The 19,849-nt window shown below is 40.4% G+C and overlaps 1 protein-coding gene across 4 annotated transcripts in view; it reads left to right on the top strand.

Annotated features, from left to right (window-relative positions):
• The window catches only part of ANKRD44 (ankyrin repeat domain 44), a 111,482-nt gene that overhangs the window by 43,498 nt on the left and 48,135 nt on the right, over nucleotides 1–19,849 (top strand). For all 4 annotated transcript variants that reach the window (XM_065750909.1, XM_065750907.1, XM_065750908.1 and 1 more), the window contains exons 3-6: nucleotides 5,512–5,590; nucleotides 13,776–13,846; nucleotides 16,522–16,722; nucleotides 17,884–17,971. In XM_065750909.1, coding sequence (XP_065606981.1) covers nucleotides 5,512–5,590; nucleotides 13,776–13,846; nucleotides 16,522–16,722; nucleotides 17,884–17,971 — 439 coding nt within the window. The remainder of the gene's footprint in view (nucleotides 1–5,511; nucleotides 5,591–13,775; nucleotides 13,847–16,521; nucleotides 16,723–17,883; nucleotides 17,972–19,849) is intronic.

Here is a 19,849-nt window from a genome sequence, read left to right as displayed (position 1 = left end):
GAAGATGCTGCTTTCCTGGTAAGCCCAGGCTGCCTGTGGGTTCAGCATCCTGCTCTCCCAGGTTGCATGGAGCATGGGCTAGCGCAGTGCAGTCCACTGAGTTAGTTTCAGGCAGGAGAATTGAAAGAGGGTTTTATCGTTGCTTATAAATATCTAATGGGCGGGAGTCAGTGGATGGGACCAGGCTTTTTTTCAGTGGTGCCCAGTGACAGAAGAAGGGGCAGTGGACTCAAACTGGAACACAGGAAGTTCCACATGAACATGAGCGTGACAGAGCACTGGAACAGGCTGCCCAGAGAGGTTGTTGAATCTCCTTATCTGGAGGTGGTGAAAAGCCACCTGGATGCTTTCTTCCGTGAGCCACCGTAGAGAACCTGCTTTAGCAGGAAGCTGGAATAGACAGTCTCCAGAGGACCATTCAAATCATCACAATTCTGTGATTCTGTGAATTTGGCTTGTTTCCATTCAAGCAGAGCTGCAAAACCAGCATAACTAGTGGGGCTGCAGTGGCTCCTGATGGGTCAGGCTGAGGCCATGGTGAGGTGTAAGACCCTGGGCATTGCTTGCTTGCTGCTGCCTGCAGAGCTGATCTGTGGAGATGGCACCAGCAGAAACTACAAGGCCCTGCACACATGCATGGAAGTTATATATACTTCTGCAATATTGTGAAGCATGCTTTCTGAGATGGTGCAAATGTTTGACAGTGCAAGTGTGCACATGCTTCAGATTCTGAATGTGAATGGCTTTGCATGCTTAGGATAGCTAATGTGGAAAACAGCTTGTCGTTTAATTTAGAGGAACATGTTTGACTTGGGACAAAGAGAGAAAGCCACGTGGTATTTCAGTCATCTTGGGAATCAGGCCCTTGTCTCTGCTCTCATCCAAGCTTTTTTTATTTTTATTTTTTGGCACTGTGGAGTCTCACAGGAGATAAAACTATCCTGGAAGTAAGTGACTGTCTTCTGGAAGTGCTTCTGCCATGTTAGAAAGCTTCTGAAGGAGCCTATTCAGGATCTTTGGAAAGCTTCTCTTTTGTCACATTAGGACAGTTTCTTATGAGCTAACAGCTGTGTTGTCAGTGGGTTAAATTTTTACAGAATAGTAACACTTGTCCTGTTTATTAGGCTGTAAGTCCACCTGTAATTGACAAGAGAGAGTTGAAGAGGTCTGGTGCCCAAGCTTTTCCTCTAAAAATCATTTGATTTAAGTAACAAAATGCTCTAAACTGGTTAAAAAAATCAATTTATCATTGCAAAAATAGTTGAAGTACTAATCTCAGGACTTAAGCTGTAAACTTTCAAGTAACATGTTACCATCAACACGTAAATGTGATCTGCATGAGCACAAAATCTTTTGAATTTGTTCATTGAAGGCCAACAGTAACAGACAGTGAGGTGGTACATGGCTAAACCTTTTAGAAGACTGTTCTTCTAACAAGGTTGCATATTGCATATCTTTGTCAAACCATTGTTTATCAAATTCAATTTAAAAGAAATTGTATTTCCCATAACTGCTATAAAATAATTACTAGCAGTATCAATTATGGCTGATGTTACAGTAGTAGAAATATTACTAACCATCTTATTTCCTCGCAGTGCTTTCCCAGTTAATTAGAAGTGCAGTCTTCCTATTTTTAATCATTGACAAATGCAAGTATTGTAGTTTCAAAAAGTGCATTTACTTTGCTGGTTTTGTAAGTGAAGAAGAAATGAGAAGACATGGTGTGAATAATTTGTGCAGGTAGAGTCTGACACAGGAGTAGAAGTGTCCATTTGTATGCTGGAACACAATCATCCAATACTGCCTCCTGTGATGCACTTTTCCAGTGTATTTTCTCTGTCTTTGTACTTGACTGGATTGGTTTATTTGACCTCCTGGCTGTGGCAGGTTACTTGGAGGTGGTGGGAGTCCTGACACTTCTCTCGGCTCCCAGTGATGTCACCTCATGAAAGCTGTTTCTGTGGCACTGTGCTGAACCATTTCTACTGGTTCCTCTGGTAGTTTCATGACAAAAGGGGAATGTTGACTCTTATTTTCTGTTGCGGTCCCTCTTATATTTTAATAGTAAATAATTACATCCTCCAAATCATTTCATCTGAACAGCTGATATAAAGGTTCAAATCTTTTGCCTACTTTGAGCTGTTCTGAGGAGAAACCGCTGGCCCATTTCTTCATGTGCCCAAATATTTTGCATAGGATGGTATGATTCATGTGAGCCACTGTTGTGCTAACCGTATACACTGTGGCTCCGATCCAGTAAAGCACTTAGGACTTAATCTGTGGTGCACCTTATCAGTGCTGCTGGGATCCCTTCAACAGCTGAAGCATGTGTTGAGTGCTTTTCTTGTTGAGGCCTTCTGCTCTTGATCACCGATTTGTTAAATTCATGATTTCCTTTATTTGTAGTTGAAAAATAAAGAAGTACAAGTAACATTAACTCTGCATCATTTCTATGAACTGGTGTAAGCCCCTAATAGGGTTTTGGTGAGACAGTGTTTGTTTCAGCTTCCCTTTTAGCCATTGTTTAGCTTATCTGCCGTCTCTTACTGACCTTTCGTTCCTTTAAGAGCTGCACTTGAAGCAGGCCTGATTATTTGTCTTGGTGCTATTTGTAACTCTGTTATCACTCCTACCCCCCTTCCCTTTCCTTGCCTTATAATGTTCAGGTTTGGGGCACTGCCAAACTCTCTTGCTGAAACAACAGATTTCCTTTTTAATTCCCATCTCTGTAGCCTTCAGTCTTTACATCAGTGACATATTTGTTCGTGCTCCTTTTACTGCCACTGTGACAGAATGACACCTGTAGCCCTATGCCTGGACCAGTGCTGCAGTGCCTGGAGGTCTTCAGACCTTGCTGGAGTGGTTGGTGGCTTTCAGGAGGACGTGAGGAGCATGGTGGGACAGGCAGGCGGTGCTCCTGATCCGCTGCATTTCTCATAGCCTTGAGTGCAACATAAACAGGAACTTGAGAGTTTTCCTCTGATGAGTTTCTCAAGGCTCAGCTGCAGGCATCTTGTTGGCACTTCCCACAGAATCCCAGAAGACACTGCCCAAAGGTCTCTTGTGCTCATTTGTCCACCCTGTACATCTTTATTTCATTTAATTTTTTATTTTTTTTTTTGTCTTCTGGTAGTTGTTGTGAGGATGAACTTACTTTTGCCTGGCTGAGGTAAATGGAAAAGGTTTTGGGTTTTGTGCCTAAAACTTGGAGAATTAGATCTGAAGTACAATTTTGTGATGAAAGCTTTTCTTTCTCTGAAGATTTGATTCTCATCTGTGTGAAAGGATTTTGCATTGATTTATAAAAATAAAAGCTGAGTTTACTTACAGTTAGATAGCACTCCAGTGGTGGAAGCATTCCTTCTGTTGTTCTTTTCCAGGTTTCAGACCCATTAGTGTGCCTTTGGTTTTAAAATGCTACCGCAGACCAAAACACAGTGTAACAGTTGTACTTTTCTGTTTCCTGTCCTTTCCTCCCTGAATTATCAAACTTCTGAATACAACAAAACTGAATAGCCTTAGTTCCTTGATACAGAAAATTTCTTATTCTTATATTGTTAGCATTCGGCTTCAGACTGTTTCAACTCTGTTGCCAGACCTGACAGTGTTGCAGGAAGCTGATGCAAAATTTATCACTGACAGGTATGACAACTATTACAAATACTGTGCTGTACTAGGAGAGATTCATGCATTAGAATTAACAAGGTAAAAATAAATAAAACTCATTCTTTTCTTGTACAACTCTTGCATCCATCCTAAGAAATGTAGTGCAGTGGATAGCATTTGGATAGGCAATGAGAAGCAATATATCATACTTCAGAAGCAGTATTTCATACATCTCAGTGTATGAACTCATGCAGCCCATAAAATCTAGTCCACAGTGGATGATAGAATGGCAGAGGTCAATAAGCAAGCAGAGTGCAGTTGGATTAGTCAAGGTGAAGCTTCAACTCTTATAGTAACTTGAACATTTAAGAGAGTTCAGTTTGTTGTATTTTTGGTTTCTGGGCAGACACTGTAGGAGTATGACCCCTGAAATATCCAGTGCTTCTGATTCTGAAAGAAAAAATGGAAAACAGTATTGCTGTAATTTGCCGACCATATGAGCAGGTAAAGCTCTCTGAGGCATCTGTCACCTGACCTAGGACAGCAGAATTTGAGGACACATGTACATGGTGTATGTTTGAAAAACAAAACAAAACATACAAGAATTATGGATAGCTCATTCTTGGACAGCAGTGGCTCTATGCTTTGCATGGCTGGAAAACAATATTGAACATTCACATGACAAATGATTCTGCTGTGCTCATTTGTTCACATTTATAGCATACTTTGAAGACAGTCCGAAATAGCTTGCAGTTGATGACCTCTTGGGCATGTTAAAAGAGAGATTTTTCTTGACAGTCTCAGATATTTCAGGAGGAGAGTGTAAATACCAGTTCAGTTTCTCTGCTATCATTGTTTGCAGGATGTGGCGAATTTGTTTCCAGTGTTGAATGATGGTAGGCTGTAATTTAGTACTTTTAATTGATACATCTCTTAAAATGACGTATTAGTGGTGAAGAAACCAAAATGAAATACCTTTTAGGACTGAAAGCAATGGTAGAGTGGTATGATGTGGAATTAGCTGTTGTTGTGATTTGTTGCCCACATCTTCACATTTAGCAGTTTCTTTTAAAGGTCTGTGTTCTGGAGTCATCAGAATAAAGCAGTAAAAAAGGTTTTTTGTAAACACTGTGTTTATCTCATATTAAATTATAAGAAATCTTGAAAATATAACTTCTTAATCCTGAAAATGGCAAAAATCAAATAAAAAAACATCTCTGCTTTGGAAGTTGTATGCAAGATTATTAGTAATTTTTAGGAGTTTAAAGCTGCAGACCTAATTGGTAATATTTTTCTGATTACTGCTTCAAATTTGATCACTGTGTATGAGTCCATTTCTGGCTGTTTTAGACAGTGAGAGTAAATGGTGTCCAATTACCTTCCAATATTATGAGAACTGCATCTCGTCTAGGTGTGGTTCCAGATTATCTTCCAAAGATACCCTCTCTTGATGGTGATGGAAACTGCATTACAAAGTCTGATGTCCACAAGCACCTGAATTATGTCACTACAGTTTTCATTAGCAAATCTTTCCAAAAGAGACCTGAGAACTGTGTCTGTCATCATATTTAGCTGTGTTCTGGCTTTTAGGATGTGATGCAATGTGATGGACATTTGATTTAAATTTAGATTTTATTTTGCTTTGTCTAAATATGTAAAGGATATCAGAATAAAGTGAATTTCTCTGTAAGGTCTGGTGGAACCCAGTGACAAAACATTGAGGATTTTTGCAAGTGTTTTCTTCAGACCTTGAATTTTGTTCTTTCAGTGGTTGACCTTGCACTTCTAATCACAGATGGAAATATTTGTAGAAAACTGTATACCATGTGAAAACACATTGCTTGTTAATGCTAATGCTTACAATCATCAGCCATGTTTTGTAACAGTATGGTCTCTGGCTTTTAGGATGCTGAGAAGCGAACTCCTCTTCACGTTGCGTCATTTCTTGGGGATGCAGACATCATTGAGCTTCTCATTTTGTCAGGTAAGATAGCAACCCTCACAGTCATTAGCTGTTAAGCTAATTTTAAATCTACAAGAATGTAAATTTTTGAATTTCGCAGAGCTGGTTGCAGTTGTTTGCTGACTTAACACCCAAATTAAACATATTTTGTATAGCTATAAAACGTACGGTGACTGGATGAAGTTAATAAACAAAACAAGAAGTTTGTAAGAACTTGTAAAACTTACAAACCGATAATATTTGCACATTCAAAGACATGCTAATGTAACTGCATGTTTGAAATGTGGACTTCAGTCCTGGAGCATTAGCCAAGAATATATTTTAAGCAAAAATGATTACAGAATAGCAGCAGAAAGTTATGAATGAATTTGAACAAACTGTAATTGGTATTTGAATTAGAAAGGGCGTCAGGAAGTTTATTTGGAGAACAGAAATGTTGCGTTAGAATGTATCCAAGCAACAACTTGCAAATCTGTGATAGAACAGTTATCCTTTGAAACTACTTGATACTTGATTTTTTGAAATGCGTGCTTTTTGTCTGTAGTTTCTGGGAAAAAAAAGAGAAACTGGTCAAAAAAAAAATTGAGTGGGCAATTAAATGTTGTTAGGATAGAAAAAGTATGTATGTGTATATATGTGTGTATGTACACAATATATGACACAAATTCATGCACAATATTTTTTATATTTGTACATTGTCTTTAGATATTCTAGTCAAATCCAAACTATATTAAATATTTTCTGTAAATGCTCATATTCACTTAAATATCTTTGTGTAATGGTTTAAATGCTTTGTTGATGGGTTGCCAAAAAGCTCATCTTGTCTGTTGTCATCTAATGACACAGATCATAGAATGGCTTAGGTTGGAGGAGACTGTAAAGATCATTTAGTTCCAACTCCCCTACTATGTGCAGGGCTGCCAGCATCAGGTTGCCCAGGATCACAACCAACCTGGCCTTGAATGCTTCCAGTGATGGGACATTCACAACCCCTCTGGGCAACCTGGTCCAGCACCTCACCACCCTCTGCATTAAAAATAACTTCTGAACACCCAACCTAAATCTGCCTTCTTTTAGTTTACAGCCATTTCCCCTTGTCCTATCGCTATCAGACCGTATAAAAAGTTGATCCCCCTCTTGCTTGTAAGCTCCTTTCAAGTACTGGAAGACTGCAGTGAGGTTCCCTTGGAGCCTTCTTTCCTCCAAGCTAAACAAGCCCTGCTCCCTTCTTCATAGGAGAGGTGCTCCAGTTCTTTGATCATCTTTGTGGCTTTCCTCTGGACCCACTCCCAACAACTCTGCATCCTGTTCTAGGTACAGGACTCTAGGTGGGGCCGCACAGGGGCATAGTAGTGGGGAACAATCCATTCCCTCTCCCTGCTGGCCACTCCTCTGTTGATGCAGCCCAGGATGCTGTTGGCCTTCCAGGCTGCAAGAGGACACTGCTGGCTTATATCCAGCTTTTCATCCATCAAGACCCCGAAGTCCAAATCATGAACAAAATAAACTGTTTGTATGCATGGGGCCTGATTAATGGTTTGGTGATGAGTGTTCAAAATACCTCGCTCTTTTTTTATTTATATACGTAACTGGTGTGTATGTGAGTGAGATATAGACTAAAGTGCCATCTTAACATTAAACTATAACTCTCAAACTCCCCTATTTTAAACTCTCGTGCTGACGCTGCCGATTTAACTTGCTCTAGATTTTTCTTCCCAGTTTTCATTGGGAATATAATGCCAACCTTCTCTTCCGTAAGCACTGTGAAAAATAATGATAAATGTTTCCAAATCCAAACTCTTTTAGTGACAAAAAAACATGATCAGAATGTCAGAAGAAAACATAAAGCAGATGTCTCTCAAGAAATACATGTAATCCATGGTAATGTCTTGGATATGCTTGCAAATTTTAAAGACAGAGTTTTTCTGAACTGGAGAACTGTAAGAGGTAAAGCTTCAGGTGATTTAAGAGTGTGGGATGGAAAGGAACCTTATGGTACAAATTTCCAACCCCTTGCAGGCTACCTTACTGTATGATTATTGCTATATGATGTGATAATTTTTGATCTTACAAATTATTAGAATGCCTTTGCAGATGACTTGCATTTTTAAAAAATGAAAATATTTAAGAAAGATCAGTCCTGTGATTGCTAGATAACACCTGACTTCCTTGAACTTGAAAATAATTCTGTCTGGAAGGATTTTCTGATGGTTACTTGATCCAGCTTATAGAAGAGCTTTTGTAGCCCAGAACAGATAGTTCAGGAGCCATGAAATTGAAGAAAACCAGCTTTCTGTGAACTTTTCTGTTGTCTAGCAAGGTAAAAGTGCCAAGTGAAGCTTCTCCCACATCTGAGTTACTCAAAGCCTTTGACCTTCCTAGATGCTTTGATAATCTAGCACAGATTTCAGTAATGCTTCAGTCTTCTCTCTAAAGTGGTTATGGTACATGTAGCAGACTCACACTAGCCATATGTATGTCCAGGGCCCTATGACCAAAAGGACCAAGCCTTTTTGCTTGGCAGTGGTGTCATAGGTAATGCAGCTGTCAGTGTGGCAAAGCCCTGTGCCTGCAGTCTCTCTTCAGCTGCAGACTCTGCTGCTTCATGGTCTTCAGCTTCATTGCTTGCTTCACCTCCTCTATCTGTATTGCTTTTCATTTTGCATAGACCTTGTCTCCTTGTTGAATAAACAGAGGGATGGAGGAACAGATAGTCTAAATGTTTCCTTGAACAGAGCCAGCATAACCTTCAATTGGTGAAGGAAGGAAGAAGAGAATTAATTTGCTGTAGCTGTGTTCTCACTGTATGTTTTTGAGGATGTATTCAGTAGTCTAATTGTTTAATGAGGGTAACTAGTTTGACATCCATCATAAATCAGATTTTTTTGCTCTAACCCTCATGGCAGAAAGTGATTTCAATGAATCACTCTGCTGGCAGGTTGTGCTTGGACGTTTTTATATTATGTCAGATGCAAACAGTCTTTTCTTCACTAGGAAACAAAAGTTGAACTTAGTTTGTGTATGTGTTCTTGCAATGCACGTTGTTTGTAACACACTGCTGTTCCACTTCTGTGTGTCTTTTTTCAAGTTTCCCAAGTAACATCACAGGCATATCTGCATAAAGAGAAAGGTGAAGGAGTTCTGCTGATTCCTCCTGTGAATCCCAATAGCATCACAGCATGTACTGATGAGGGCAGGGTACATTCTGCTTCTTGTTTTTCATTGTGTTCCTAATGAAAGAAATAAATTTCCTCGTGTTCTTCTGGGACAGTTTGTTCAGTGCCTTACTGCCAAAATGTCATCCACAGGCTGTAGGGTTTGTCTGGTCAACAGCATAAAAAGTAGGTGATAAATCTTGCCTACTAGCTCAGCATGAGTCAAAATTAAATCTTATGTTGCAAATTCTATTTATTCATTGTACTGATATCTCATGACATTATATTGCATATCAGTATGTATATCCAAGAGCAGGTTTGGAGGAGCAGGTTTATGAGTTGTTACGAACACCTTTTTGTTACTGGAATCTGTGAACTAGGCTCTAGAAAGAACAGCACCATCTTCCTTTTGCTTCACTTCTTAATTCCAGAATCATAATACATAGGAGTGTTTCACAAAAGATTAATCATAAAATTAAGTCATATAAGCAGAAAAGCTTTGTTAACTGACTTAAAATGAGGTGGTGTTTTCACTGAGTGAAAGCACAAAAATGCTTGCTGTTGGGATCAAACAAAAGTATTCTTAGCCTCAGTAGAAACTAGGAGGACTGGCAACCCATTGCTCAGGAGAGAAGTGAAAGGAAATGTGCATTGTCTAAGGTTTGTGCCCCATGAACTGGTGACAGCACAAATAATTGTAGTATCTAATGAATAAAGCTTCTACCCAGATGCTTGGTGTGATACCAGAAATGGCTTTTTAGCCACCAAAATGGAATATGTTTGGAACTGATAGAGGAGATGCAATGCCAGGTCCCTCAACTGTTATAAATCATCTCAGTCTATGAAATGTCATGGCTACGTGGATTTACACCAGCTCAAAGATCTGATCCATGGATGTGGTTCAAACTGGAGAAACTTGTTACATGATTTTGCTTTCACAGGCTTAATGAAAACTGGCTATGTACAGCTTTGAGCACTTCTTCTTCCCCTCCTTTCTGTCAAGGAGAAAGACCACGGTAGCCATCTCATACAAATGTAGTTCTATACAATGGCACGTTCATGGATATGTCAGAAGAGTTGTCTGGATAAATCCAAGCTCTGTGGTCACATGTGCCTGTACCTCTTCCCTTCCTGGGCTTAGTCTGGTGCTGAGGGCAGAGTAAGTGAGCTCAGTTCTTTATCCTTTGTTCTCTGCCCCTCCGGGAGCCTGTGATCTGGGCAGTATTGCCATACCTTACTATTTCAGAAGGCTTTGAGCTTCTTGGCAAGCAGATTATGTGCGGGGGGGTATATCTGCATTACTGACATCCATTCTTTCTAAGTTGTGCATTGATGAGGAAAAGGGCAAACCTCAGCGTGCTTTGCAAAGGTTCCTGTAAGCCCTGGCATGCGGATTTGGCAACAAGACTGTCACACGCTTGGCAGATTCCGGGCCATCCTTGTCACGTAGGCAGCAGGGAATGGCACTGCCTAACTTGAATCCACATATACATTTTTATTTTATGGCAGGCTGAAGAGTAGGAGGGTTCTCTCTATCTTTCCCATGGCTTTCAGACTCCAGTCCTTGGGGATTAGGAGTGTCCCCCTCTGAAGAAAGTTCGGAGGATGTCCCAGGAATATCCCCTCTCTCTTTTACGACAGACTCAAGACCTGTGTGCTTTTACCTGGCTTCTTATTCCTGACCTCTGACCACAGTGGCATCTCCAGGCCAGTTCCCTAATTAGCAAGTGACTTAGACTTAGGTCTGATCAAATTCTAGCGAACCTCTTGTTTCTGTTACATAGCTGCTCTCAGGCTCTTAAGTGCTTTTATTGACATCTAGCGTGTGTTGCTCTCCTGTTGAAAGTCCCAGCTCCACCTACTGGCTGGAGCCATTCTGTTACATTTTTTGTGCTGATCTTTGCTTTATGTTGTGGATCTCTGTGTGTGGTGGTGGGTCACTACTAACATTTTTGTGTTACTGTTGCTGTGTTTCAGTAGGACTTGGAAAGGTGCATATTATTAATGTCGTTAAGTGGTTAAAGAACAGTCTCCTTCATTTGCTGATCATCCCTTATTTCAAAGGTTTAAGTTGCAGAATGTGGATTTTAGCAGATATGCTGGATGGAAAATCATTTGATTAGGATAAAGAGATGTTAACTGTAGTCTTGAAAGCAAACATCAGTGAGAGATCTCAAGGATTACAGCACAGCCATATAATAGAAGAGTGCTTCATGGAAAGTTTTCTCTCTATTAGTTTTACCCATAACGTTATGCATCAGGCTGTCTGCTTAAGCTTCACAAAGCAACACCATCAGCCAAGGCCTCCCTTCGGTCCTGCGGTGTGAGGTCCCCTGTTCAGAGGCCTGGGATGGGGCTGAGGAAGAGGAAGGCTTCTTCTCTGAAGGAGTATTTCATGTTGATTTTTTGTGTGGTGGGTGGGTGCTGTGGCTACGTGGAAGGATGTTAAGAGATATCTTCAAAGGAGTGTATCTTTTCAAGGTAGACTGGTAGTGTGAAGGCTGCCAGAGAGAGCAGCTGGAGCGATAGCAGCTGTAGGCCTCTTGCATATATAAATAGAAATGAATTTACTTAACTTTGCAGATAATTGTTGGAAGTCTACTGAAACATGATTTAAAAACATGCTCTATGGTAGAGTGAGACACTGAATTTCTCTGTGACTTGAAAATTAAGGCTTGGGAGGATGCGAACGGTGTTATGTGCTGGAGAGAACTTTGTTTTCAGAGTTGATTTCTGTGTTGCTTTCAAAGAGCTGTCCTACAGGGTGGGCCTTCAAGTGCATTAAGTGTAGAGAACGCCTTTGTGATCATTGCTCCCCAGGTGCCTCCACGTTCTCACTTTAAAATGGAGGTATTGTCTGTCCCTAGAGGTGTGTCTCCGTGCTGGTGGAGCTCTTTGATCATCATTAGCTGTTGCCTGCAAGGAACGGATGGCAACCTGAAAGATGAATTTTGGTAAAGCAAATAGGCAGTACAAAGGGAAACATTTTGAAACATCTCTTCAGAAAAATATATGCCTCAGTTCACAGAAAACACTGGCTTTGTTAACAGGCAAGAGCTGAATTATGCAGCTTTTTAAAATTGAAAACCACAAATTCATTCAACTGATGTATTGAATTAGATGTGTAAGAGCAATTTCAGTTTGTCAGATAAAGAGCACAAAACCACAGAGAAGTAAGGGAATATGGAAAATTGCTGAAGAAGAAAAGGTTGATGACATGGTATGGATTATTTTATTTATAGTAGCAGCATTCTTCTTCTATTATTTTCTTTCGTTCTTCTCTTGGCAGACTTCTACTTCAGCTTCTTGAAGGGTGAGTGGATCAGTGAAAGGCGTGAATAACTACTGAAAGAGACGCTTGCCTAGGTTTTTTTAGTCATCTTCGTATTCTCTACTGCCATTGGAGTTGTTGAATACTGAGGAATGATTTGATTTCTCTCCCACTCCGCTTCTCTGTACATAAGCCTTTCTGATTTCCTGCCATCTGCTTGTGGGAGTTGGTGAATAGGCAGAAATAAAGCAAAAGAAAGCTTAGTAAAGAAAATAAGGATTACAAACAAAAAAAAGCAAGGTAAATGTATAATAGATTTCTAAACCTGAAAAGAGGCATTTGATGGTAGTCATTAGGAATTCATCTAGGCAATTTGTATCCCTCAGATCCCTATAGGATCACAGCAGTGTATCAAGAGGCACCTTGGAGCTCTGGTGATAGAGGATGTGGCTGCTTTATGTGTCTCTGGAGCACCTCAGGCAGTGCATGCTTAGAGTGGATACTGATAAGCATCGATCATAATGGCCTTCTCAGGAAGACAAAAGAAGATAGCAGCTTCCTTGCTTTATATACACATTAATTAGAAAACACTTGGAAACCATCACACACCTTTACTGGGGTGTTTCTCTGGAGTGCAGATTGTGCCACCAGATAGAAAGTTCTAAGGTGAAATATTGCCTCTGATTGCTGCAGTAATTATGAAAACAGCTTGCTACTTCTTCCAGCCAAAAATTGTATCCTAACCTGTGGTAGTCTGAAATAACTCATTTGTTCTCTGACTACCTAGCACAATACCCAGTATCCACTATTATTCAGAGGCAAGCGCCTTAATATTCCTGAGAAACAGGTTTCAGAAATTATTTCTGATTCAGAGAGTGTGATTTATTAATTGTAGGATTCTACATGCAATTAAGTTGTGGTGCACAGTGGGGTGTAAGAATCCCTTTGTTCATGAAGTTCAGAGGCTGATCCAGGCAATGATGCTTGTGCTTCTTATAATTTTTGTCTATCTATGCCAGTCTTCTCAAATTAGTACTGCTATCTGCAGACATTTAAAAAGTGAGTTTCCCCAGCTCTTTTCCACTGAACATTTTATTCTAGAGCATCTCTTCAATGGATAGTTTATTATTTCTTTCAAACAAATCTCAACCCACAAATGTACAGAGTCCCTTTTTTTCTGCCGTCAACCAACACTACAGTAGTTGTTTACTATTCGTCTTTTATCCATTATTCTGGCAAGCGACCCTGAAACCACCCCCTTGCACAGCTGCCTTTTGTCAGAGTGCACATTAGCACTGAACTGTGCACGAGGCAAATGGATCATGCCCTCCATTTCCCTTCTGATGTCTGCTGAGGGGCGCCTGCAGATGCAGAGGTGGAGAGGCATTCTTTTTCCTCCTCAGCCAGCATGCTTTCCTGTCGTGTCTTCACAGCAAGATCTGCTTAACAGGGAAGCAGAATTTTAACAGATATCCTATATCTGTTAATCTTGTAAATGCATACACATCAGTGCATATGTATGTACATATGTACATAATCCCCTACATCAAACTGTGCTTCTGCTGTGTCTGGTAAACAAGGCTATCCAGTTCCTTTCTTTTTGAATTGTGTGTCTGATTCTATCTGTCTGGGTGATGGAAATACATTTTTAAGGGTAGAGGAGTGCCAGAAGAGCTGAGCTGAGAGACTAAATCTGCTCTGGTTACTAGGAAACCAGTTGGGCAACGCTCTTCGTGTTGCACCCAAGGCATGGATGTAACCTCTGCTTGTTTACTTGCAGGCGCTCGTGTTAATGCCAAAGACAATATGTGGCTGACTCCTCTCCATCGAGCAGTGGCTTCAAGGAGCGAAGTGAGTAAGATTTGATTACTGCTTTTGAACATAAATTCTGTGCTGGAGGAGAAAGCAAACCATTGAAAGCTGCAGCAGGCAACACTGTGACAAATGGGTGAGCATTTGCTGTGTGCAGGGCCTGTAGTGTTGCAGCCGGAGGACAGCTTTTACCAGCTAATTACAGCTGCTGCTGAGCCTTGGTATGGCTGACTTCCCCCTGTGGGATGCTTTGCATAACCGTAGAAGGTCGCACTGAGCTGCTGACAGCTGCAGGGAGTGACCCTGGCTGGAGTGAGGTAGTGTCACCGGTCTGCGGGGCCATCATCGTAGGCGGTGAAATGAGGAGGAATCAACCCGTACAGACGTGTGCATGCTGCATGCGTGCCAGGAGGGAGTGGATGCATGTGGGATCCAAAGTGCACTGTTTGTTTTCGTTAATTGCATTTCAAGGCATCCTTCAGCTTTTCTGTTAATCCACTTTGATTTGTGCACAAAGGAAAGCTAGCCCGTATTTCTTCTGCTAGACAGCTAGAAGTCTTCTGGCATCACGTTGCGCTTTTTCCGCTGCTATCTCAAAAAGGAGCAGCAGTAAAGTCCAGGAATGCATCTCAGGGATGTCTGTGCCATTATTTTGGCTTTCTGTTCTGGACTGCTTGGGCTTTTCTGTCCCCCTCATACTCAGCGAAGAGTGAGCCCAATGCAGGCTGAGTTGGCTGCTGGGTCCAAGGGGAGGGGTTTTCGGACAGACACGTTGTGACTGCCTTCCAGGGACTGGCGGAACGTGAGTCACCTTCCTAACAGTCCCAGCGCCTGCCAGGCCCACAGGCAGGAATCCTGGGCCTGCTGCTGAGCTCGGGCATTGTTTGGCTACTGGCTGAGCTTCCAGCTGCTGGCAGCTGCCAGAACCCGCTGAAAGGAATATCTGATAGGACGAGAATGCTGTAATGAGGCAAAATACAAAAAACTGTGTTGAGAAACAAAGGTCAGACTTTAACCTTGAAAAATAGCCACACTCTTTCTGCAGGAATTGTAGCATGTTTGGTTTCTTTTTTGGATGTGTCTGAGTGCAGGGTTTTTATTTTCAGTCACAACCCTGACTGAAAATGCATGTTTTTTTGTGGATTTGTGCCTGCTCTTTAACTCTTTGGCTGCCGAAAGCTGTTTTCACGATGAGAAGCTCTTCCCTTGTGCTTGCAGTTCTGGTACCCAGCGAGGCAGCAGGGAAAGGTGTATGGTGTGGGAGAGCGGAGATATCTCACTGATAATGTGGGCTAGCTGGAAATGCTGGATGCACAGGCTTCGTATAAACATGGAAAATGAAGAAGTCAGTCTAAATATTATTAGCTTAGACTTTTCAGTCTTCACCACTTTACTTTTGGAAATTCTCCCTAACTTTTTCCTTCCTTCATCAAGAGTCAAATTACATGAATTGTCCTGCTGAGTTCATGTCCCAGCTGGGTAGGTCCCCACTGTGTTGCATTTAAATGGTTTTTAAAACAACGGGGCTGTAATTAAAGGGAAAAAAGTAAATTCTGTTGAGACATCAACGATACATCAATCTTGGTGCCTGGAGAGATGCTGTCTACTAACTGAACCAATCTGTTTGATGTCATTTTGTGGGATGGCTATAGAAAATGAAATTGCTGAAATTAGTGGAGACCAGAGAACAAAAACTGTTCCTAATAGATGTATTCCTGATACATACTGCAGGCTCTCTCCTGGGCCTTTCTATATACAAAGGGGCTCTTTAACCACACACATGATGAATTTGTTATTCATTAATAAAACTTCAGCTGGACTTAGCAGAAAACTTTTCAGTTTATGGAAAAAGAATAAAAAGAATATGTAGTGCTAGGTTTCTCCCGCTTCCCAGCTGTGAGTTGTTAACTAGCAGGCAAGGCTACTTGAATGCTACTGGCCCCAGTGACTCCTTTGTATTTTGTTTCTGACAAAAAATAGGGGAAGAAACAATGTCATATACAGAGAGACTTATTTTTTTAATCTGACTTGCTTAATGGCAGATGCATGGGAAGGAGCAGAAAAGAGCTGATGTTAAACTCTGTAATGAGACAGTCTCTTGAGAGAGAAGGGTACATTTTCTCACTGGGAAATATTCACTTTTAACCCCTTGGGGAGGGAAAGAACGCTAATGGCAACTGGGGACACGATGTCAACCCTTGCGTGTGATTCTCATGTTGTTTTTATTTTTACTTTTAACTTTTATTTTTACTTTTACTTTTTTCCTTTTTCCTGTTTATAAATAAAAGAGCAATTTGCTATGATTTCATGGTCCAAACTGATACGTAAATAAGAGTTTGTAAATAACTGATGTAAGAGCGAGGTCAAATATCCTTTCATTTCTTCAAATGGAGCCAGGCTGTGATGTCTGGGGTCTCAAAGGTTAATCAGCCAAACAGGTCGGGCTGCCTGCATGGACAATTTTGTATGTCCTAAAATCAAATTGGAGAGTTGTGATTGTGGACATTGCTCTAAATGATAGCAGAAGTGGCGTGTGCTCTGGCATTTGAATCAGCAGTACCGTGGCAGTAACCACAGATGTTGCTTGGATGAATGTTGATCCCTCATGGGCATGCCTGGGATGCATAATTGAAATGCATAGGCATCATCATTGAGCTGTCAACTGCATGCTTATTGGAACTGCTTGTTTATAGCTGTAACTGTTGCTGTTGCAGGAAGCGGTGCAAGTACTGATCAAGCACTCAGCTGATGTCAATGCTCGGGACAAAAACTGGCAGACCCCTTTGCATGTGGCAGCTGCAAACAAGGCAGTAAAGTGTGCAGAAGTTATCATTCCCATGCTGAGCAGCGTCAATGTCTCTGACCGAGGTGGGAGGACAGCACTGCATCATGCAGCTCTGAATGGCCACATTGAGGTGAATTGTTTAATGGCATAACTAATCTTTGATTTTTTATTCTTTTTTTTCCTCCTTTCAAATAGTTGGCTTGTTGTGTCTGGGTCTAGACTAAGCCCCATAACACTGAACCCCATGATTGCAGTCATCCATTTGCTTTCCAACCTGTATGCCAGGTTTCCTGTCTGCAGAAGTGAGAGTGGCAAGAAACCGCCTGTGCAGAGCTGGCATGCAAGTGTAATGTACGTGCAGACTTGGGGAGCTGAATGTGCACCCAGCTCTGGCAATTCAAGTGTGTCCTGAGCTATTTTGTGCTTAACTGCCTGTGAAAGTAAGAGAGACGGAATGGAAAGACAGGAAAATTGGTGGATTCATTTCATACCGAAGTAAAGTTCAGATATGTGAGATCCAGTCTGCTTTTCCAGTTAGGGTTCTAGAAAATGTGCTTCTGCTTTTGAGATCGTATATGCTGCTTCTGCTTACCTAGTATGAGTAAGCTCTTCTATAATAAATACTGATTCTATACGAGAAAGCATTGTTTGATAAACAAAGCCCCTGCATAATGAGTTTTGGTAGGCTTTAGTTGAAAGGATCCTTGTTGCTTGTTCCTCACTTGCAGATCTAGATAAGGAGTAAGAAATCTTCAACTGGAGCAGCAGAATTCTGACAATGGAAGTTGATCAGTTATACTTTAATTAAAAGGATGGGGGAAGGAAATTCCTGTAAAACAGTGATGGTATTTGGCCTTTAAAAGACTGCACTGTTGGAAAAAAAAAAAGCGAGTCTTGAATCTAACTATCATGATATAAAGCTCCTGAGCTTTTGGGTAGAGTGTATCAGAAGTGATAATTGAAAGTATGTCATTGTTAGCTGATCTCTGTACTGTGGTAAAAGCACTGTACAAAGGGAAGGCAATTATGCATCTGTGTAATTTGTGGTGTTAGAATGTTTTGTTGGGGAAGAAAGTTGTTCATTTGTTTTTTGTTTTGCCCGATTTTCATTATTTTTAAATACTGCATGACTGATAATAGAGAGAGCAGCTTTTCAGCTCTTAGCCATACTACATTTCCAGTATCACCTATAGAAAAGCCTGATTTTATGATCACTAATTTATCTCTAGAAAGACTTGTATTGAGTGTGTCTGACATACAGAGTTTGTTTACTTGCTTTTGTTGCTTCTAGATGGTGAACTTGCTCTTAGCCAAGGGTGCAAACATCAATGCTTTTGACAAAAAGGACAGAAGAGCTCTTCACTGGGCTGCGTACATGGGTAAGGCTCAGCTTCTTGTTCCTTGTCTGAATTTCCTGTTGACAAACTAACAGCATGTTTTATGGTAGATAAGACATGGAAAATGAGAGTGGTATTTATGCTGTGCAGGGAAAGGGTTGTCTGATCTAAAAGCACAGTGTCCTTTTACAGTTTTGCAAGTGGTGAGAACATTGCTGTGGTTGTAATGCAATTAATGTGAGCTTTTAATGTTGCTGTTTCCTGATCCTTTGTGTTCTGATCCTAATTCCAAATATACTCTCAATTAAAGAATAATCAAACTTGAAAAAATGCAGGTTGTATTTGTATCTGTTTTCACAAAAAACTTTTATAAAATGCAGATTAATGTGATAATGATTTTTACTACTTAATTTACATTCATAAGTAGACAATTCCTTATGTTAGAAGCAAATTGTCATCTTTTATTCCAGAGTAGAGAAGAACAACTGATCAATGTAAAATGAATGTTAGTAAATACTGTTTAAATAAATCTGACTGTATTATTCTTTTCAAGTTATAGTAATTTTTATAGTAGCAGGGGATTATTGTTTATTTAAAAATGCTGAAATGAATGCTAGAACAAGAAGGTAGTGGTCACTCTTGTTCAGTAGCTTTTGTGTTGGGCAAGCAGCATATTCAGATTATAATTAATGAGACATTGTGTGCCCTCTGTCAGGTTTTTCACCTGACCTATCATATTTTTAATTTTAACTATGACACCTTTGGAGATGAGGTAATAGGAGATTTCAAAAGGTGAGAAAAGCATATTGTGGTGTTTTGATATACATAGGCAGATGGAAGGTCACTTGCCAGCAGACGTGATCTGGCTTTTGAGCTGGTGAGCTTTGAACACCACTCGGAAATGGTGAAAGGTTTTTCTGTTGTGCTGTGCAATTCCACGTATATTTGGACAATTGAGATGTTGCCAGTAAAGACCAAAGCTGTCTCTGTCATGAAAGTGCTGAGCAGCACAGGTGGCGCACATCTTCCTATGATTTTTACTCTTTCAGTCTGCTTTACCTAATAAAATTCTAAGGAAAATAGCTCTAATAAAATTCTAAGGAAAATAGCTCTGCTTCAATAAGAAGCAGTAATGACTGTTCCTCAGTTCCTTGATTTAATTTTGATGGTTAAGGCACTGTCTGGGATGGCAGGACACATGCTTTGAAACTTTGAGGAGGAGGAAACTAAAGACACAAGTGGGTTATAAGTTGCATTTTGAGATGCTCAGCTTTTCTTGTGTGTATTTTATAGGGAGACCCTAATTTAAAGGAGACATATTATCCCACAGGTCTGGCAGTCAGCTCTCAGTCTGTGACACTTTTAAGGCTGCTGCAGTTATTTTAGTTTGCAGGCTAAATATATGTTTATAGAGCACCAGTTCAGATTAAAACATATGTAGACTGTATTGAAAATTTTTTGCTAGGTTTGTATTGGAAAGTCACAAACCTCATCTGAATATCAGCAGTCAGTAGAAAATCTTGTGATGATATTGGTAGCCTTAGCATCGAATTATGCACTCACTTAGAATATATATATATTTGCATCCTCAGTGCTGCCAGAAAAAAAAGGAACCTTTATTTTGGAATTTATTATAGACATTAAGTATTGTCAACAACAAAAAAAAGAGCATTAGCAATTGGATCTACAGGTAACTTCAACAGGATGCTGTTTTGGAAGTCTTACTGTCTTGCTCCCATGCTCACTGTTCTTTCTTTAAAAGGGAGAATAAAACACAGGCTGTTATAGTTATAAGGAGTAACGTGGGAAAGAGATGTGCTTTTGTTCTTTTGAAGACTGGAAAACTAGCTCAGTAAAAAGAAATTTGACCCACCTGATGAAAGGGAAATATGTATTGCATGGATTTCTTGAAAAGGCTTA

The sequence above is a fragment of the Cyrtonyx montezumae genome, unplaced genomic scaffold (genome assembly GCF_038088225.1).
Source record: "Cyrtonyx montezumae isolate F1298 unplaced genomic scaffold, pur_monq_1.0 scaffold_7, whole genome shotgun sequence".
NCBI lineage: Eukaryota > Metazoa > Chordata > Aves > Galliformes > Odontophoridae > Cyrtonyx > Cyrtonyx montezumae.
This window is presented reverse-complemented; position numbering and strand designations above follow the sequence as displayed.